The sequence below is a fragment of the Python bivittatus genome, unplaced genomic scaffold, assembly GCF_059951505.1.
Source record: "Python bivittatus isolate LINGU-HERP-01145 unplaced genomic scaffold, Pbiv_v1 ctg000120_np1212, whole genome shotgun sequence".
Taxonomy (NCBI): domain Eukaryota; kingdom Metazoa; phylum Chordata; class Lepidosauria; order Squamata; family Pythonidae; genus Python; species Python bivittatus.
This window is the reverse complement of record NW_028277037.1, coordinates 3,545,436-3,566,199: the sequence shown is the minus strand read 5'-3', so window position 1 is coordinate 3,566,199 and position 20,764 is coordinate 3,545,436. Positions and strand designations below refer to the sequence as shown.

Here is a 20,764-nt window from a genome sequence, read left to right as displayed (position 1 = left end):
ATCAGACATGTAAAGTATTTGTTTTTCCTACAAATTCTTCCACGAGCTTTTTTTTCCTGACCCACAGAACTAATGATTTTAATTTATGCTTCCTGGTGAGGAACCATAAGAAATATTCACCAATTCTTGCTCCTTTGCGTGTCTTTAAAACTACTCCAAAACTCCAACTTATCACCTTAATCCAGATAAGCCAAGAATCATTTTCTCTCTCTTTCCTAGATTTGGATCCTCCCAATCTATTGAAACTACAATTTTTCAAGATTTCCTGGCCAGTCCCTAATGTTGTAATTATCCATTAATCAATAGCCTTTATTATAATCACTGTCACAATCTACATTGGCAATAAAGTATATTAAAACACAAACACACACACACACACACACACACACTGAGGTCTAATTATTCTTCAAAATATTTCTGCACACATATTACTTAAGTTTGTAAATAGAAGTCATCTGTGCAAAGTAATCTTTGCATATAAAAACCTAAATGTTACAGATTACATTTTTAATTTAATTTTTTTCGTATTAGTTTCCTAGAATGGAATTACTACTGTTGCTACTTAGTACTGAGTTCTTTTTAGTTCCTTTTCCTTGAAATGTTATTAATATAAAATCAGAGGATTGATTGACTGAGTTTTCAGTCTAGAATATTTCCTCTTCAGCTCTAAACTTTCTTATATCCCAAATAATTATTATGTAATTGAATTTTTTTTTATTTGATACCATTTTACCCCCTGCTCGTTTTTCTTAGTATGAAGTTGATGCACAACTTCAGATTTTTCACATTTCTTTCTGTTTCACAAACGGAAGCTGAGCTGAGACTATTTTTCTTCAGAAGCATATTATTTGGGAAATACTGTAACTGTTTCTGTAGGGCATGTGCCAGGAAACTGTGCATCTTTCTGTGGTAAGGTTTGTAAAAGTTTAATTATGTCCCAATGGCATAATTTTGGAGGTGGGTACTTTGAAAATGGTTCTGAAGAAATGCTGTGGACCTCACACAAGCACAGCACCTCCCTGCTGTTCGTTAAAGCAGCGCATCGTTTCTGAGACTTTTTCAAGTGCAACTTCTGAAAGCCTGGGGGGGAAAAGGAGGATGTTTTTAGGAATCCACTCAGTCAAGTTAATGTGATTCTTAACCCTTAGGAGCATTTTCCTGAGTCCTGTAAAAGCCTGAAAAAGCACAGGTTGCTTTGATGTGATAGGGAGGAGCTCTGTTTGCTTTCATCCAAAGGACGAAGCAATTCTTCCCAGTCAATTCTGAAGCATGCACAACTTTAGGGACTATGCTACAATACAGGGGCAGCCATGGGGAGGTCAAAAAGGTCAGGATGGTGGCCACCACAACACCACCAAAGCAGGTGATGCATGGAAAAAAGGCGGGGCTTCAATCACATGGTTGCTCTTTTTGACTCACCCCTCTGGAATGCCTCCAGATCAGGGAGAACTGAAAAGGGTACCGTAATGGTACCGTTAAAACCCATGGAGCATGTGGACATCTAAACAATAATAAACTAGCCAGTAGTGCTGGGATTCTTGTCACATGACATACCATCCACAGGCCATCATAATGCTGCAGTGGTGTCCAGAGGGCCTAGTTTAAGACCGTCAAGATGCCAGTCTGTTTTTGTGATTGAAGCTCTGTCTGTCTGTGCATCGTGAGCTTCAATTGCACCAGCGTGACCACCACCTTGACTTTTTTTTTTTTTTACCATATCCTGTGGACACCCCTGTAACATTGTTTTTGTTTGCTAGGTTTTTTGCACACCAGCAGTTGTGTTTTGTTAATTCAAGTTTAGGGTTAAGCATGTTACATAAACGCAGTTATTGTCTTTGCCTTTTTTTTTAATCACATTCTCTTCCCAAAACCTCTTCTCTCTTCTCTCTTCTTTCTCTCTTCTCTCTTCTCTCTTCTCTCTCCTTTCTCTTTCCTCCCCTCCAAGCAACTCAGCTGAAAAGGGCAAGAGACAAGGCAAAGGATTGTACAGTATTTATTAGCGGACTGAACTAATCAATTGTCTGAAGCTGAAACTGCATGGAATTGAGCTACGGGCTGCAGATTGTTTTTTCCTGCTCTGATAGTACCCATGGGTAGATTGTTACTCTTTCTTTCAGTTGGAATGACTTCATTCTCTGTACTGTAGAGTTGCAAACTTGTTCTTCTGTTGAGAACCACCCTCTCACTGGGATTTGTGTTATCAAACACTTGCTAATGAACCATAAGCTGCTGGTGTGCAGTTTCTAGTGATCAATGGACACGTAGATTCCTTACTCTGGCTCACTCCAAGTCCTATCTATAAAGAAATGTCATCTTGAAGGACCTAGGAGATATGTTTTCTCATTGGTAGGGCTTGCCCTATGAAACAGCATTCCCTCAGGCAGCCAGATGACCCCAAACCTGTTGGGCTTTCTATAGCTTTGTGCCTTTAAGACGGTCTTGACTCCTGGCGATTACCTGGACAAGTCCCTGCAGTTTTCTTGGCAACATTTTTGGAAGTGGTTTACCACAGCCTTCTTCCTAGGGATGAGAGTGAGTAACTGGTCCAAAGTCACCCATCTGGCTTCTTGCTAAAGGCAGGACTAGAACTCACAGTCTCTTGTTGTTTCTTAACCATTACACCCAACTGGGTCTCTTGTACTTTCACAATTATTTAAACACTTCCTCCTCGATAGGCCCTGAAGTAGATGGCTTATGAGCTGCTCCCTGATATTAGATGGGACTCATGTTTTTAATTGTGGTTGAGGTTTTTTTGTTCTATTCCCATACACTGATGGATATCACTGTTTATTCTTTTTTCTTATTCTTGCATCATGATTTTTAATTCTAAGCCATCTAAAACTGCTTTCATGACTGAGGCATTTCATCCATTCTTTTCTCTCTTCCAAAGAGCAGGGAGAGTTTCTCTGAGTTCGTATTTGTATAAGAGTTTGGAAATAACATTGAGGGCTGTAGGCAGGTGAGCAAAGGTTGTCATCTTTGCTGCTGAAATGCATCAGATTTTAGCCCCACTTATTAATTGAATGCATGAAGGCAGGGCCTGCCTCTTAATTCAGGAGAGGGGATATTGTCCCCCACTTACCAGAGGTCAAATAAATGTTCATCTATTCTGGCCCCCCAATAGTTTCAAAACAGTTTTTTTTATTTCTCAGGCTCAGAAAAGTCCATTACATCTACATTCTTACACAGTTAGAGTTCTGAAAGATAGGCTAATTTAATTTTGATGGCTATAGTATGCATAATGATGAGAGGACATTAGCATGAATGAGGCCACCACCATATGAGTTTATGATTGTGCAGTACTTGAATCAAACCCTGGTTTGGAGCTCAGTCACTGTTGGGCTCCCACAAAGACAACGAAAAAAACAGTTGTAGGCATCTTTGAGGCAAGAATAAACATTGCTAGAAACTATATTGAATTCCAGGAAACAGCAGCCTTAACAGACAATTGATGGGTTCTGAGTGAGCAGGAATGGTGATTCAGAATTTATACCCAGCCAGATCTCAAACCCTTCATTTTCTGTAGCTGGATCACCCTCTTCAATGAGAAGACTTGCATTTACACTTATCTCTAATGCTCATACTGTTCCTTGATGATGATGGATGCTTGTTTACACTGTCTGCATTTCTGCTCTCCAGTTCAGATAACTCCACAAAGTTAGGCTAGAATTTCCCAGCCATTAATTAAGCCCTGAAAATCTCACAGCCATGACAGTAAGATTGGGAGTTAAAACATTCAGAAGTGCTTCCCTTGTATCTCCTTCCTTTTATACTAACATATATATTGAGAGTGAAAATTGTGCTGGAAAAATTATATATTCATCACTTGATCCCCATAATTATCTCTCCCACAATAGATAATATTATATAATATTAATATTATATTAATAATATATTAATAATAACAATAGCCTTATTATGGCTAAGCACAATGTTGCACACATGGTAGGGAAAAATATTGTTTTATACAACATTGGATACCAAATGGACTATTAGATCTGGAAGTCCTTTGGAAGAGTATCTATATTATCACTATTACCAAAGGAGTCAAAATAGAAAATAAGAGAATATGGCTATAGAAGTCAACACTGCATCTACAGATGGAATGACATATGTCCTTCTAATTATCACATCTTTTAAAGTACAGTATATAATAGAATAAACCTGGGTGAAGTTTATGAAACAATTTGCCTAAGAAGAAGGCCTTAAAAGATCATACCAAAAGATTAGAAAACTAAATCAGAAAGCAGTGTGATTGAAGTGTACGAAACACTAAGTGGCTGAAAAACAGTAAATAGAAAGGAAGGGTTCTTTAGCCTTTATCGTCTTCAAATTACAGAAAGAATTAAGATTGAAATATTTGAATTAATATTGGAATATTTGAATTAATGTTGGAATATTCATTCTACCTATCTGGGCAGAAGAATAGTACATGATTCTGAGTGGAAGTGATTATGCTCTCAGTCAGAAGTAATTGAGGATGCACTAATCAAAGGACCTGGATCATCCTTTCATTTCGGTATTAGCATAACAAAGCGTATTTGCATTTCTAATTAAAAACAATGCTTCATTTGGCCAAGGATATGCAAGAACTTCACTTAAGGACTATTTGAATGTGTTTATGGAACCTGTGTGGTCAGAAGCATCACCTGAGTACAAAGGAGCTTAATTGGGAGTTCTGATGAATGATTTGGTTCTTTGTGTTGGATGTCTATTATGATATTGTTACGATTGCTCCTCAAATACAAAGAATAGGAAAGCATTGGGCGTGCACATATTTTCCCTGGTAAGGTGGCAAGGGAAGAAAAAATAATGAACTCCTGTGCTTCAGCTTTTACTACTACTCAATTTCAGTGAAAAACAAAAACCAGGTAGGTTTATCCAGCCTTTCCCTAGATAATTGGATGAACTTAGAATTGGTCTTCATATATCTTGTTCACTAAATCCAATCCTGCGTCTAGCATTAAGCATGTTGTCTTTTAACATTTTCGGCTATGATGACCCAGGCACACACCCACACATACTCATAGCAATTCCCATTGAAATAATCATGTTTAACATGCTTTTCGTTCCAATACTCCATCATCAATGGAGGAGCTACATCCTGCTCTGTGTTACAGAAACAGCACAACAAGCAAGTAATACACATGGATCTGCCCACATTTGCTTCACAAGAAGAGAAAGGGATCTGGTACATTTTGTGTATTCTTTGCTTGATAATTGCATTATAATTTGACCCCCATAGGTTAATGACATGTAAATGCAGATACAATGTTTATGTAATATCCAGTTGATCCCCAATATATTTCAGGAAGTTGGTTCATTTGCTAAGGGTTGATCTTTTATAAGCCAGTGTGGACAGTGCTGGAGAACTGGGTCGTATTCTATGCAAGCCTAGTGGCATCACATGCAATGTGCACACACTCTCCAAATTCATATGCACAAAACAGAAATCCCGCTTTTTAAATGATGGAGAGCCAATTCATCTTTGCAGGTCTACTCAGCGCATTGACTTTCTCAGCAGATGGCTTGGGCAAATGAACCTTGTCATATGTCACTGGGCAGAGAGGTCAAGAAACCTGCAGAAGCTGGTTGGAATCAGAATGTAGCATTGAAGAGATTGTGTGGTGACTCAGCAGTAGAAGAAGTTGATTCTAAGGACTGTCTTAAAAACAGCCAAGACACAAACCAGAAGCATAAGGTCCAGCTACTGTATGCCACATTGCGCAATAGATTTTTACCAAAGTCTAATCTTTCCTCTCACGAGAAGGTGCAATTCTCTCCGCACACAGAAAAACAACAACAACTTTTTTTCTTATCCATAAAACTTCTCTTGGGAACGTTCAGGGGGGAAAAAACCTATTTCATACCTTAAAATAAAAACATGAAATAAATGACTATTTTTGTGGGGTTTGAAAAACTCCATCCTTCTCCAGATATCTGGTGATGGATGTGAGCACAGTGAATACACAAGCATTCTGAAGAGATTCTCAGAGCTCAAGATATTAAAGGATGAAATCTGAAGTAAGAAAGTCTCCAAAGTTGTAAAGGTGACAGAAGAAAGAAATGACAGACTGAGATCCAATCAATTAGCTTTGAACAGGGGTGCTCTTTTATTGGAAAAGAAAAGGTTTCTTTCTATATTTGCAAATACAGAGAATTTTGTTTAAACATTTGAAAAGGAAGAAATGGGCAGAATTGAGATGGACATCAGCTAGGCAGGGCCTCGGGATGAAAATGTGCTTCCCTCAGTCATACAATCTCCTTGGTTCTCTTTCACCTGGATTATGGTTTCATGTGGAAAAGAGATCAAACTAAACACATTCCAGATCCTCATATGAGGACCAATAGCATACATAGCTTGATATGATCCTCAAGGCTCTAAAAACCACTCACCTCCTGAATCAGGACATTGCTTGTGGATAATAGAACATCTTCTGTTCTTCAGGACTCAGGGATCCACCATATTTTGTTCAGTCCAGAAATTCCTTCTTCAATAGACATTTTTAGCTGGTTGGATATTTTTCTGTCCTCCTTTAAGAGAACTTAATGCATTCTTCTTGCTACGTTCAAACCAGATGGTTACACCTAATTGTCATTTAGCCTTCCTTACCCTGGTGCCCTCCAGATTTGGGGACTACAATTCCCATCATCCTCAGCTTGCATGGTAATGGCTAAAGATGGAATCAAATTTGTTTTTCAATGAACTTAAACATTCAGTCCCAGAGCCCCAAATAGATTTTAAAAAGTGCTGTGAACTTATAGTTCAGCTCAATATTTTTAAGCATTAATAGATATTTAACTCTGGCCCCAGGAAGATTTGGAGAGAAAAAGGACATAGTTCAAGTAAACAAAGCATCTCAAATTTAAGCTGCAGCTTTGTCAGAGCTCCCAAATAAGTAAAGCACTGTTTCCTCTCAGATTTTACTCTGGTGCCTTGGGAATAGAGGCTCTTTCTTGTGGCGTCTTGAAAGTGAAAACCCCTTTCCTTTGAAGGGTTCAGATCTTTTTACATTATTTTTGAGAGAATTCAGGGGGAACAAAAAAGTATTGAAAGGAGAGATCAAACAAAGGAAAGGGAGGTGCTGTCCTCATCTTCATAATGTGCCCATCAGTCTCCATTTTCACTCACTTCCTCAGATTTTTTGTTTTGGTTTTTTTTCATGCTTTGCATCAATGATACATTCAGACAATCAGGGAACTTTGAAGGTCATTTTAATTCTTGGGGATACCAGGAGCATGACAGATTGACAGTGTATCTGGATAGGGATACAGTTATGAAAGTCCTCCAAAAATCCTTTCTGATGCAGTTTCAGTCTGGAGATTTCCTTGGTGATTCTCCATTTTATTTCCTTCATTGAAACCAGAAGTGGTGGATTATCTGCAGCAAATCTGACTTGGTGCTATCTTAGAGAGATTTGTATTTACAACAAACTGCTCCAATTATTCTTGGATTTGGAAGATCATTCCTAACCAAGAGGCTTTAGCATCTTCTATGTCTGGGTGTTGGGCAGGATGGCAACTAGCAGACATTCATCCCATGAAGGAAACTTCAGTGGATGGTGAAAAAAAGAACATGAAACAAGGTTTCAGACAAATTCCTTGAGGCTTGTCTACAAGCATGTGAATTAGTGACAAAAAAGTCAGTGTTTGGATTCTGTCCATCACTGATTAAATGCCTCTTTCAGATACCATTTCCCAATGACAATTTATATCCACAAAACAGCTGTGGGCCCTAATGAGCAGCCAAGAATGCAGAACTACTTCCCACAGGCAGATCTTACACTCAGATGGGGAGGGGGTAGGAAAGGAAAACAAGCATCCCATTTCCATCCACTTTGCCCCCCTGACAAAGTTTAGCAGAAGTTCCAACGATGCCAAGAGTTTCTGAGTCCATGAAACATCAGCACAAAAGCAGAGCAGAACAGAACAGATGATGCAATGAAAACTTACGTGCATTCAGCAAAGGATTGGATTGGAGCTTGTAAAAATTAGTATTTGGATTTTTGCATATCCTGGAGCATCAATGGTTTTCTCAAAGGAAAGCCGGGGAAGGGGAGGAGAGATGGAACGGGCTATCTAACCTCTAGGGAAAACATCTGGAAAAAAGCAACTCTTTTGGTTCACTTGTTTTTGGTGAACACCAAGATAGGAAGAGCCATGCTGTATGACAATACAGAAGTGGAAGAATGCAGTAAAAGAATGCCCATGAGCTTCTTATATTTAAGAATCTCAGCTTAAATTTTGGTAGGACAGCTCAATCATACTCAGTGCATTTTTGCTGTTCTAGGAAGATATGTCATCTTCCTAGGATCACATGTTGTTCGGTGGATTTAAAACTGAATAAATGAGTAATTTTGACCAAGATACCACCTAATGCAAGAACTGTGATGTTCCAAATATTTGGAATAAGAACCCCATTGCTTTTAGAAACAGGATCAAAACAGTTAGGTTGTAAGATTGAGTTTGACAGATGGACAGGTGGGACATCTATCTTTCTTTCTTTCTTTCTTTCTTTCTTTCTTTCTTTCTTTCTTTCTTTCTTTCTTTCTTTCTTTCTTTCTTTCTTTCTTTCTTTCTTTCTTTCTTTCTTATATGTGCCTTCCAGTCAGTTTTTGACTCCTGGAGACTGCCTGGGCTGGTCCCTACAGTTTTCTTGGCAAGATTTTCAGAAGTAGTTTACCCTTGCCTTCTTCTTCCTAGGGCTGAGAGAAGTGACTGGCCCAAGGCTGGTTTTAGACTAGACTAGACTAGACTAGAACTAGGACTAGAACTCACAGTCTCCTGGTTTCTAGCCTGAAGCCTTAACCACAAACACCACTAGACCAAACTATACTATATTTCCCAATTTTGACATACCCCACCACTACTGACTCAGCCACAAAGGACTGATGTCAGCACCTTTGTGCCAAGAAATCCAAACATCCACTCCCCACACCTGTCAGAACCCCACCTCTCTCTGTTCCTAAATATTGAGAACTGCCTGGGACCAAGAACGTCAGACGTGGAGAGGGGAATATCAGCAAAATAAAAGAGGTGAGTTTATTCCCAGAGAATGATCCCTTCTGAAGCACTCTTTGCCACTTGCTAAAAGTTAGGCCCTCTTCCTTCCCATCTCAACAAAGGGACTAGCAACCTCCTCACTTCTTCAAGATCACCACTTCATCAGGAGGATCAAAGAATCCACATCCTAATGAATTTACTGAAATATAAGATGCTAAAGTACACACAACCAGTTTTCAAGATTTGGTAACTTAACTCCTTTTTTCCTTTCAATAAATCTAGTTAATAAGACCCTGTGTGACTCTAGCCATCTTGGTTTTGAGCAGCTTCTGGGGCTTGGCACCATTTCCGTAGTGTTACATGAACTTCTAATGCATGTCACTATTATTAATTCCTTATTGTTCACTGAATGTTCCTCACAGATGTTCATTGTCATTAGATTCCTAAACTCAGCATGCACCTCTGTCTCTGATATATGATTCCTAGGCCTTAGTAATTAAAAATTCATCCTGACCTTCTTTTCCCAAGGCTTGATTTGAAGTCAATACATGAGCTGCAATCGTGTAGGAACACATTTCTCCACTTCAAGCCAGAATGATGTGACGGGCCACCATTCCTGAGGTGGGTCAAGATTAATTGATTAGTGTAATGAGATACCTTGTGAATGAACCTCTTCTTTAAGATATGGAGCGCACCGCTCCTTCCATCCTCTCTGCTGGCCTATTTGATGTGGTGAAAATCTCTCCCCAAGGAAGCATTATGGGGTTTATATAATTAGAAAAACTTCACAGGTTAATTTAATGTATGGTTTAAAGTGTTTCCTTTGGTTGTTTGCTGTAACTATTCTCTAGCTAATGGCTGTCCCTGACATTGCTCATTGAGGACTTTGAAGATCAGTAAAAGCTGTTGATTGCTGAAGGAGCACATTTCATCCAGACTGTCTGATTTTGCTGCATGCCAGATTGATTTATGCAACTGTAAAGCTAATGCCCAGAGCCAGAGAGAATGTGGATGGCAAGGAATGCTTATATAAGTCTGAAGATGAATCAATTCTGGCTGAGATAACTAGCATCAAAATAAATAGTGATAGGTTATAGAAATGGTCTGAAAATAATAAAATGAAATGTAATGGAGACTAATGCAAAGTTATTTGTTTATTTGTGGAGGGGGGAGGAATCAAATGCACAAATGTAAGGTGGGACGAGGGGAGGAGGGTTACCTGGCTTGGTAGAATTGTTTGTGAAAGCAATCTTGGAATGATAATTGACTGCAGGATGTGACCAGCAATGCAACACAGGTACAAGAAAGTTAATTCTAGACTATCAAGAGAAATATAATTAGGGTTAGCCTAGAATTTGTTCAATGATTAGTTCAAAGCCCACCTTGATTACAGTATTCACTTGTGAGAGATGCTTTTAAGAAGGATTCAGATGCACCAGAAGAGATTCAGAGAATACAGCAAAGATTATTAGCAAAGACTGGGAACTAAGTACCATAAGGAGAGATTGAAGACTCACAGTGGGTGGGCCATAGAATAGCTTCTTTCAAATACTTGATGGGTCATCATGCAGAAAAAGGCACTCAATCATACGGCAGAATGTGGAATAATTATCTTAAATTATAAAATTAAATTAAATGCAGATTCTGGTTAGATAGTCGCGGAAAAAAAAGTCCTAACCATAGGAGCAATTCAACAGTAGAACCAGACCAATGGGGAAATAATGGTTTTGGCTTACATTCTTGCATCAGTTCCAGAACAACATTTTAATGCATTTCTTAGCATATTTAGAAGACCCCTTATATCAACCAATCTTAAGATGTGATACATTAAACAAGGTCATTAAAATAAGAATCAATAAATAAAACACTAAAAAAATCAAAATTAATGTACTGTTTAGTCTACTGACTATAGCCTCTAGAGTAGGGGTGGATATATCTTTTCTCTTGAGGTCTAAATTATTTTGGAACTGTTGAACCCACCACCCCTTCTCTCTCCCTTTCTGACATTTTACCTTTTTTCTATTTCAGCCCTACCTCTTGTTCTCTTTCTAAGTCATTCCTACTAAGCAGCAGTTTGTATAAGGAGTGGACCATTACCACAGGTCTGAAATTCAAGGACCTTGAATACTGAGGGACACTTAGAATTGATCTGAGGCCTATGTTTTCCCTTGGCCTAGAAGAAGGATGCTTAACATAACCATAAAAAAAGTAGATTAGATTTTTTTGCCCATAGTGGTAATCGTAGGAAAAGGCTATTTTTCCCAGAAGAGGATATTACACCTAGCAGAAACAGGAGAGATGCAACAAAGCAGAGAGCTCAGAAAAGTCAATACTAACTTGTCACCATCTTCCTTCCCTCCTCAAAAACAATAGCATGAAGTCACTGATACTACTTATCTATCAGCTAGGTCCAACCCACTCACACTGAGCATAATTTTATCTTCTCTTTTATTCCTGGGCCTTATTAAAATGTGGCATGTTAGTGGGAAAAAATGCTAATAATGTCACTTACAAAGTAGAACACCCTGTTCTCTGTACCTAAAACCCTCAAAGCCTTAATTATAGGCAATCGTCACTTCATTGTAGAAGGTGGCCAGCCATGAGTTGGTTGGATCAGTCTAGTTCTGAAAAACAGAAAAGCAACCCAGAAAAATTCCTCTGTCATTCTTCTTCACTCCAAGTTCCTTTCTAAGGAGCTGTGCTTGATTTTTATCTAAACTAGGGTTGAGAATTATGTAAAAAATCATCTGGATCACCTGTGCTCCATAAACACCTATGCTTTGCAAATCCTTCTGTGGCTTTGCAGGTTATGGGAATGTTGTATCTAAAATATAGGTATTTAATAGAAATGTAGTTTCATTGAAGAGGCGCAACTCATTGGAATTCAGACTCTACCTGTATCGGGTGATGTAAACCGTAATAATAGCATGATCATTGGTTGAAAAGGGAAATACCTGGTCTTGGTCATATGCCATTCTGAATGGCTTGTATTTTAAAAAAGACAAAATAACAAACAGAGAAACAATTCAAATTAATATGAATTGAAATGAACTTATTCTCCCCAAGCTGGGGATAAAACAATCTACATACTGTGGTGATTGCTAGTTAGATGGATTTAGATTGCACCATTCTTAGGCTACACTACTGATCTGTCATCTTGATCCAAAGGGATGAATACTGAAAAGAAAGGAAGCGAACCCTGCCCAAGGCTGTAGCTGGAAAGAAGCAATGGGATACATGTGCAGGGAACATGCAGCCCTACAAATGATGAGCCTCAGTTCCCATCAACTCTAGACAGCATGGTCAAGAGGCAGGGATAATGGGAGATGTAGCCCAACCACGTCAGAAGGGTCTCAGAAGTCTCTATTCCTATTCCTGGTCCAGCAATAGCAATTCTTAGCAGGACTGGATGTAATGGTTAGCAAGTTTGGTTTGGTTGGCCTTGTAGGTAGGCACTTGATCCCTCGCATAGATAGATGAGACAGAGAGAGAGAGATGTTTGTATCTTAAGAGACTCTATCATTTTATTGAGTTTGATGCTCAACTAAGAAACTGACTGAATTTGTAGTGTTGCATTTGAACCCTCAGCTACCCATTAAAGCAGCTTCCTAGCTTTGAGGAAGCAGTCACAGAAGGAACCTCTCAGATCCAATAAGGCAATACTATTGTTCTTTGTTGGACCTACACAACAGCATGGAAAGAAAATGTGTGTGTGTCTGTTTCTTTAAGCCAGGAATTACTTCTGGGAAATATGAAGGGGTTTCTCTCATGGTCCATACACTGTGCTTAATGTTGAGGTTTGGGAAGAAACGTTTGCTACTTCAGGTGCCAACTTTTGACCAGTAGCTAGGCCTGTAGTGAGAGTTTGATTCCCAGACAAGAGGTCCATGCTATAAAAAACATTCCCTGCTAGCTTTATACAAATCCAATTTTAACTTAAAGATTAAAGATTCCCTTCCCTATTCTGGAAGTGAGGTTAATACAGGAAATGTTGTTCTCTCTCTCCAATAAACTAGATAGCTGAAACCAGCTGATTGGACAGCTAAATAGGTGGCAGACAAAGATCTGCAAACCGTTTGTCTCACTTCTAACTACAGTATTAGCTGCTAACTCCCGGGAACATTTAACCATGGCAAATATATCCAAAGCCGTCTGAAAATCTTAACCCTTTGTAATCTTAACCCGTTGTAAAACAGGTTTAATCTTATCAAAGAGAAGACACTTTCAGCTCAAGACTCTGTCTGATTTGTAGTTCTAAAATCTCATGCCCTTGTCAATATGAAACATAAGATTTATCACGTTCACTTCTAGAAACTTTATCGAAATTTAAAAAATAAGGAGGTAGCGGAGGTCGCAAGGCGAGTGTCATGCTGCCTACGATTTCTACATGGAGTCTGCTTTCTGCTGCATGAAAATACTGGGGGAACAAGTTTTATTTTATCAACCAGTTTACATTTATGTAAGTCGTATTCTGTCCAATTCTTTAAAAGCCTAATCTAGTGAATCCAAATCAAGACTGTTGTGAATTTGCCTCTGAAGGATACAGGTCTGCCTGAATTGCCTAGAAATCACATTGTAGTTTTCTGACTTAAGGATACATTTTTGAATTGAATTTAATTAAATTTATTCTGTTCTTCAGATTAGCTTCCTAGGATTGGATGACTGTGTGCAGGAGCATCTCCAAGGGGATTCCAAAAAGTTAGGATGACAACCACAACTGCACATTCAAAGCCTCACCCTTGTCACAATGGTTGGGATTTCTGTCATGGGGTTTGGGCCTCTGTCTTGATTTCATTGCCACCTGCAGATGCTTCCAACTATGCATGTCACCTCATGCAAAAGTGAACCCTAGATAAAAAACGCATAATCATGTTGTTCCATATCTATCTTTATTTCAATAACGAGAGCATTTTTAAAAGACGTTATCAGTGGATACTATATTGAAAAGGTTGAATGCATTGCAACATGGATCCAAACCAGCCAAGGCATTAAGCCATTACATGATGCCTTCTGCAATGTGTGTCACAACACATTTTTCCACTTTGCAGTTCTGTTGTCTCCTTTCCCAAAGCTAATGACTTCTACATAGGCAAAATTTAAATTTCCAGAATTGTTGACCTAGATGGCCAACACCATCTGTAGCACAGTAGTTCAAGAAAAGTGTTCTTCCAGCATATGTGGAAAAGGCCTCCTCAGATCTACTGCAAAGATGGAACTATGTAAAAGTGTAGAACTATGTAAAACTGACTAGCCCTAAAAGCTCAAGTTCTAACAGGTTATAACGGCTAATTTTCCCAATTTTTTCAGAGAGCCTTCAATATGAGCATATCAATTTGGTGAGAAGAGGGCTGGGGCCATAGCTGTGAACATTAAAAAAAATGTTCTGCGTACTGTATAAAACAGGGGACTCTTTTAGGTACATTAGAAAAGATCCTATAGAAACAACCCAGATTTACTTATCTTTTTTCTGACAGTTATGTAAAACAATATCACTGAATAGCCCTGTACTAAGAGGAATACCAGATAAGACAGTCATCTTCTGTGGATTATGATGTATTTTAAATTCAGATGGAAGCAATTAAGAAAAATCAAGTCTGTGGCTCTCCCAAGTTGTATTAAATCAGCAACAAGATATTCCAATGCATGTGATAAGCACATACTTAAGTGTTTGAATTCCACAAGTGGGCACTTATGCAAGCTCCATAAACTAAAGTAGCTTAGTGTCTAACACTGGCCACATTCCCAGTGCTGCTTTGCTGTCCTCCCATCCTGTCCTCGAGCTGCAAGAAATCACACTGCCTTAAACTGCACTGTCCACACACGCACATTCGCACCGTGCAATGGGTCTGTGTTGTGCAGTCCATACAGCTGTAATGCACAACATTCCAAGGGTGTGATGGTGAATCTGCTATTTCCCCTGCTGGAATTCCAGCCCCATCCAATCCATCTGCTGTAGGAAAAGTCTCCTCCACTTAGCATGCACAATGCTCTGGTTATTCCATACAATGCATTGTTTTTCTTCTTTCTTTCCTGTTGGAACATCAACCATCTGATTGTTTATTATCATTCCTTAAGAATTGGCCATTCAACATTTCAGCCACTAGGAGACAGCAAAGGGCCAGGGTTTTGTGTCCCCTGCAGCCATCTAGAGGCCTGTCCAATTTGTGCAGCTGAGATGCAATTTCTGTATAAGTGTTGTTGAAAGCTGAAGTTTGAGAAGGGGGTCTTGCTGAGGGAGCTGAAAACTACCCTAAGAACATTATGTGAGAAGTGGAAACAAGGAGCAGCCACCACTGGGAAGGGAATTCCCTTCCAGAGAGGCTAAAGAAATGCTACAGTCAAGTCCTTTCAATCACACATTCAGATATTGAGCTAAGCCAGGGACAGACTACTCAATTTCACAGCTTCATGCTTTCCAAAAGTTGACCAGACCATTTAAAATAAGAAAATGATATGGCTGCAGAACCTTTTTCAGATTCAAATCCAGATGTATTTAATTATGGCCAATGACCAGCAAGGCAAGCTTGGATTCCACCAAGCCCCATCAGACAGAGCTGCGTGAGTTGGGTCTAGAGATGGATCCAAGGGCAAAATGCTTATTCAGCTAAATCAGGACAGGCAGCAAGTTCAAGGACCTGATGGAAAGGGGTGGTCCCACAACAGGCCTGCCGAACCAACAGGGGCCAAGCAGATTGCTGTCCATGATTGTATCACCTCAACTCTCCTCCCTGGATTGTCCAGGGATGGAAGGTCCTAAGTTGAGATAAGAAGGAAAATGTCACTGCCAGAACAGCACCCCCAAATCCATCTTGGGGCTGCCTCAGCTGAAGGGGATAGTCACTAGCATGAGGATGTATCTTCTGGAAACAGTTATTAGGGCTTCTTCACATCAAGGCAAGGAGGCTGCATGAGATACAAAATATATTATTGACTGAGAATTGGCAGACTTTTCTCCTTGGTCTGGTTATCTGACCTCAGTAGAGTTTGATCTGGTCCACTTGTTCCTCCAAGTGCATCTTCCCTGCCTGAATGATCAGACTTAGTCTTGGAGATCTTCTCTGCCTTTCACTAGACCACCAAGCCCATCAGACCACTAGACCATCAGACAGAGCTGCGTGAGTTGGGTCTAGAGATGGATCCAAGGGCAAAATGCTTATTCAGAGGGTGGACCTACAATGTGTAATGAAATTTGCAATGATTTGTGTATGTGTATGTATACATGTGTATGTATATATATGTGTGTGTGTGTGTGTGTGTGTAGATGTGTTTGAGTATGTGTTTGTGTGTATATACACAAACACACACATACATATATACATACTATCCCTAATTTAGGATCAGGAGTGTCCACAGGCTGTGGCCAAAAAAATCAAGATGGCGGCCACGATGGTCCAAAGCTTCACCTGTCCATGAGACTCATTAAAAAAAAAAGTGGGGCTTCAGTCACACTGTTGTACCCGTCATCTTGACTTTTTTGACCATCTATGTTATTCTGTTGGATTCCTAGCCAAATACAGAGTTCTCCATGAGTCGAACTGTTTTCTCAGTTGTCTGGGGGGTGAGGGGGCAAGAAACAGGGCTTTATCACCCCTTCCTCATCCTCACCATACTGCACCTGTTCTTAGACCTAGAAAAGAAGGGGAAGGGCCAGTGGGCAGGGGGAAATGGTGTAGTCCCTCTTTGGCTCAACTGATATTCATAGAAAAAAGAGCAGCACCTATGCAGTACAGTCTGCTGGGAGAGCCCCATCTGTTTTATAACCCTGTCTGTTTTGCAAAGGGGGTGGGGGAGGGATTCAGAATACTCAGATCCATTTCCCCTTCAAAGGAATGGAAAGATTTGCTGAGACTGGATATACTTAGTTACTTCTGAATGCCAATGTCAATGTACAAGCAGATGAGGGCCAAAAAATATATATCCAGAAGAGTGTTAGCTTGGAAAATTAGCCATTTGAAGCCTATGTATTCTAGCCTACAGTGTTTCTGTTTGATTTGACTTGGCTTATTTGGCTTAAAGGGGAATAAAAGCACAGTAGAATATCTCTTGGAGAACAGCTTCATCTTTATTATTTAAAATTGTACGTGAAAAGGGAGCTGAAATTACAAGCCTTAGCATGTTGGCAAATCTGCTTTGGATTGAGCAAGTTTTGCAGACTTTGTCCTAAATGTGGCAGCTTTGTGAATAAAGAAATATGGAGGAGGAGGAGGAGGAGATATTTGGAATGCTGTTCTCTGTTGCCTGTGCTTCCTTTTGGTATATATGGTGTTTAAGACCTATGTTCTGAAACAAGTTAATTGACAAAGAAGTTCATTCTTAATTGTCAGTCATCCAGAATGGAGCAAACTCAAGTCCATTAACTTAGTCATATGATGAAATCTAACTGACTTCAGCTATCCAGTGCAGAAAAACACACAGAGAAAATGTTTACAAATTGAGTTTGTTTTTAAAACATCCCACCTTCATACTTAAAAAAATTAAACTATGGCAAATTAGTAGTAAAATACTTTCTCTTGGCTTTAAAAATCTGTACCTATATAAATCAGCTTCTTTTTAATGCCCTGCTGATATTGGTGGAAGTTAAACACATCCTTGACCCTAACCCAGCTTGGATTGTAGCAACATAACCTCAAAGAGAGATGATGGGTATGTTTGCCAAATTGTAATTAGACCTTCTCTCCCCAACCTGCAAGTAATAAAATGGAAGTTGTCTTGTTTGCAAGAACAGGGGAGAGAGGACAATTATAGAGTGACCAATAGACAAAGATGAGAACTTTAGTCTCTGGCTCTTCTGTGACAAGCTCAGAGTTTTTAGAGCTATAAAAAAGCCATGCTAAATTTGAACTCCAACTCTGATGGATCATATCCATGCAGCATGGAGCTTTATGAGCTGTTACAGCTTGATCAGATCCAGGTAGCTAATGATATTCTGAAATTTATTATTTTGGTAATTTTGATCTTAATTGTCAGAGGGGGGGCTTAACTGGGCTGTATTTTAATTAATCTAGATAGCCTCAGATTTTGACTGCCCCAGCACAAAATCTACCTGTTGACAAAGTTCTATCAAATTAAACAGCCGATGAAAGTGGAGAGCATCTACTAGAGCAAGCAAAACTTGGCCAGCAAAACTCCATCATACTTTGGCCAAGCTGGTTAACAATAAAAGAAATAGTTGTCTACCTAGAAGGTATCAACTTGGGGAGAAGTGATCTTCTCTCCCAGCTTGTGATGGAAAAGGGAGTTGCAAACTCATTTGCATGTTCAGTTGAACATGAAGCCCACAGGATCTCAAGTTACAAACTTTTGCAGAAAGAGCAGGGAGGCTATTTCCAAAACAGTTAATGTACATTCTTAATTTTACAAAGGAAAGGAGACAAGAGTTTGATTGTTGAAGTGAATGCAAGGAAAGAATGTGAAACTTACATACACGGCATGAGGATTAGCATGATTTTCAATATAATAAAAAAATAGATGCAAAGAGAATGGTAGTTTTGAAAAACTAGCATACTAGTGATCAGCAGAAAAAAATATACCAAGTTGGATTTTTTTCTAGATTTGGTGTAATGTTACTGAAAGTAAGTACAGTGGTACCTCGGGTAACAAATTGGTCCCGACCCGAATCAAATTTTCCCATAAGGTTCAATGTAAATACGGTTAATCCGTTCTGACCCCTATGAATTTGGTCGCCAACCGATTTTGGTCGCGACCCGAATCAAATTTTCCCATAAGGTTCAATGTAAATATGGTTAATCCGTTCTGAACCATATGTTTTTTTTTTTAAACCACAAAAATATGACACAAAGTACAGTGCAGTACAGTATGAAGAGAGAGAACACTAACCTTGCTTGAGGCATGGAGGACAGGAAGGTGGGTGGGGAGGTGGTTATTGTTTGGAGGGAGAGTCCCCCTCCCTACAGGAAGCCACGACCACGTGTGTCAGCAGGGAAAATGGCTGCGGATCCTGTTCGTCACCCGATGTGGAGTTCGCGAACGGAAGCAAAATGTTGCGAATGGTGCTGTTCGTGACCCGAATTGGTCATGAACAGAAGCGTTCATGACCCTAGGTACCACTGTATATTAGAAGCTTCTGTTCGAGCCTATCTTTAAATCTATCCATGGATAAGTTTGGACAGAAGTTAGTTTTACTCAATACAAGTCAGTTTCAGTACTTACTGCATTAATACCAAGACTTCCACATGATTAGGATTGTATATACTTTTTTATTATTTACACTTAGACTCTTCTGCTTCCTGAATGAGGTTGCATGGAGCCCTTGATCATTTCCTGTCCTGACATTTGGAACAGGTTTAACCCCCTTTAGAGCTTCAGTTACATTCTAGAGTAATCCTGTATCACTGGACCCATCCAAGACTCAAGCCCCCTTAATAATGGTTCATAAACCCATTCTTAGTTGGCCTCAAGCAAGAGCATTTCCTCCCACTTTCTGAAGACCACTGTCCACATTCATCCCAGGCAAAATTTGAATCATGTTTATGCAGAAGATTCAAAGCATGTTAAATGTCCACTTGAGGTGCAAATCCTGAACAGTTGAAAGCCAAAAACCTTGAATGCACTATGACCCTGTTGCAAGATACGATTGGGTGGAGAAGGGCATGTTGTTCAATCACTAAGACTGTTGTTCACAATGCCAAACTTGCTCTCACACTTTAAGGTAAGTGGCATGAGAATGTGTTTGCTTTAAGGAGTTAATGTAGGGGAACTGAACCCCTGTAGAGGACATCTTCTCGATGAGCTTCTGATTAATCAGCTCCACGTGCCTGCTGTTCTTCCTGGCTTGTCTGAGCAACCTTTTGACTTTCTTCACTCGATCTTGTAGCTGCTTATTGCGTTTCTCCAGGCTTGCCACCTTTTTCTGGAGCTTCTTCACTTGGTCCTCCTCATCAAACAATGCTTTCTGGATGGAAGAGCACATGAGCTGAAATGACAATGTACAAATGAATGCTAAGTAACAAAAATTCAAGGAGTTCTCTTATCTGTTTCATTGACTGGTACCTCATCACTAGAAGCTAAGCTAAGCTTCCAACCTGGGTTGATTTCATAGACTTGTATCTCAACACCACAGGCTTGTACCTCATTACTAGAAACTAAGTTAAATTTCCAATCTTACTTGATTTCATTAACTTGTAACTTTCCACCAGATTTCATAGACCTGTATGTTTCCAATCAGGTCAGTCCCTGTGCTTCAAAAAAAGTCCTGAACTCAAGGAGGAACATGGCTCTACACTGGTTAGAGACTCAGCAAGGATGTTTAAATCACAATTGCAAACTCGGGCAGACAAGAAATAAAGCATTTTTAAAACATATCATAGGGAAATAATGAGGACAATTTGCAAGCTTACAAAAAGAGCTAATTAATAGACTTCTTAAAAGAGAGTTGTAATAAAAAAAATAACAAACACACTGACACAGTACCAAACATATTGGCTTATTAAAACACCACTGAAGGTACTTGTTGGAATGACTCAGTCTGTATTACATTTTTCTGTAATTGCTATATGATCCATTTCTTTTTGTTTTTATTTCACCTTCTTCAAACACTGAGTAAGTATTTCAGCTCTAGGTGCAGTGCCAGTGCCTAATGTAGGCACTCCTAGCCTACATTAACTGATGGCACCACCTCCTGCCGATGCAAGGATTTGTACTTTTTGAATGATTTAGAAGGAGGGCAATGTTGGCACCCCATAAGCTTTGGTACCCTTGGCCAACGCCTACCTGGCCTTAGCCTAAAGACAACCCTGTCTAG

General features: G+C 39.5%; 1 protein-coding gene across 1 annotated transcript in view; it reads right to left on the bottom strand.

The window, feature by feature from the left end:
- Positions 1 to 13,884: 13,884 nt before the first annotated feature.
- Positions 13,885 to 20,764, bottom strand: part of CCDC3 (coiled-coil domain containing 3) — a 58,815-nt gene continuing 51,935 nt past the window's right edge. Inside the window, exon 3 of the mRNA XM_007436566.3 lies at positions 13,885 to 19,936. Coding sequence (XP_007436628.1) covers positions 19,661 to 19,936 — 276 coding nt within the window. The 3' untranslated portion in view covers positions 13,885 to 19,660. The remainder of the gene's footprint in view (positions 19,937 to 20,764) is intronic.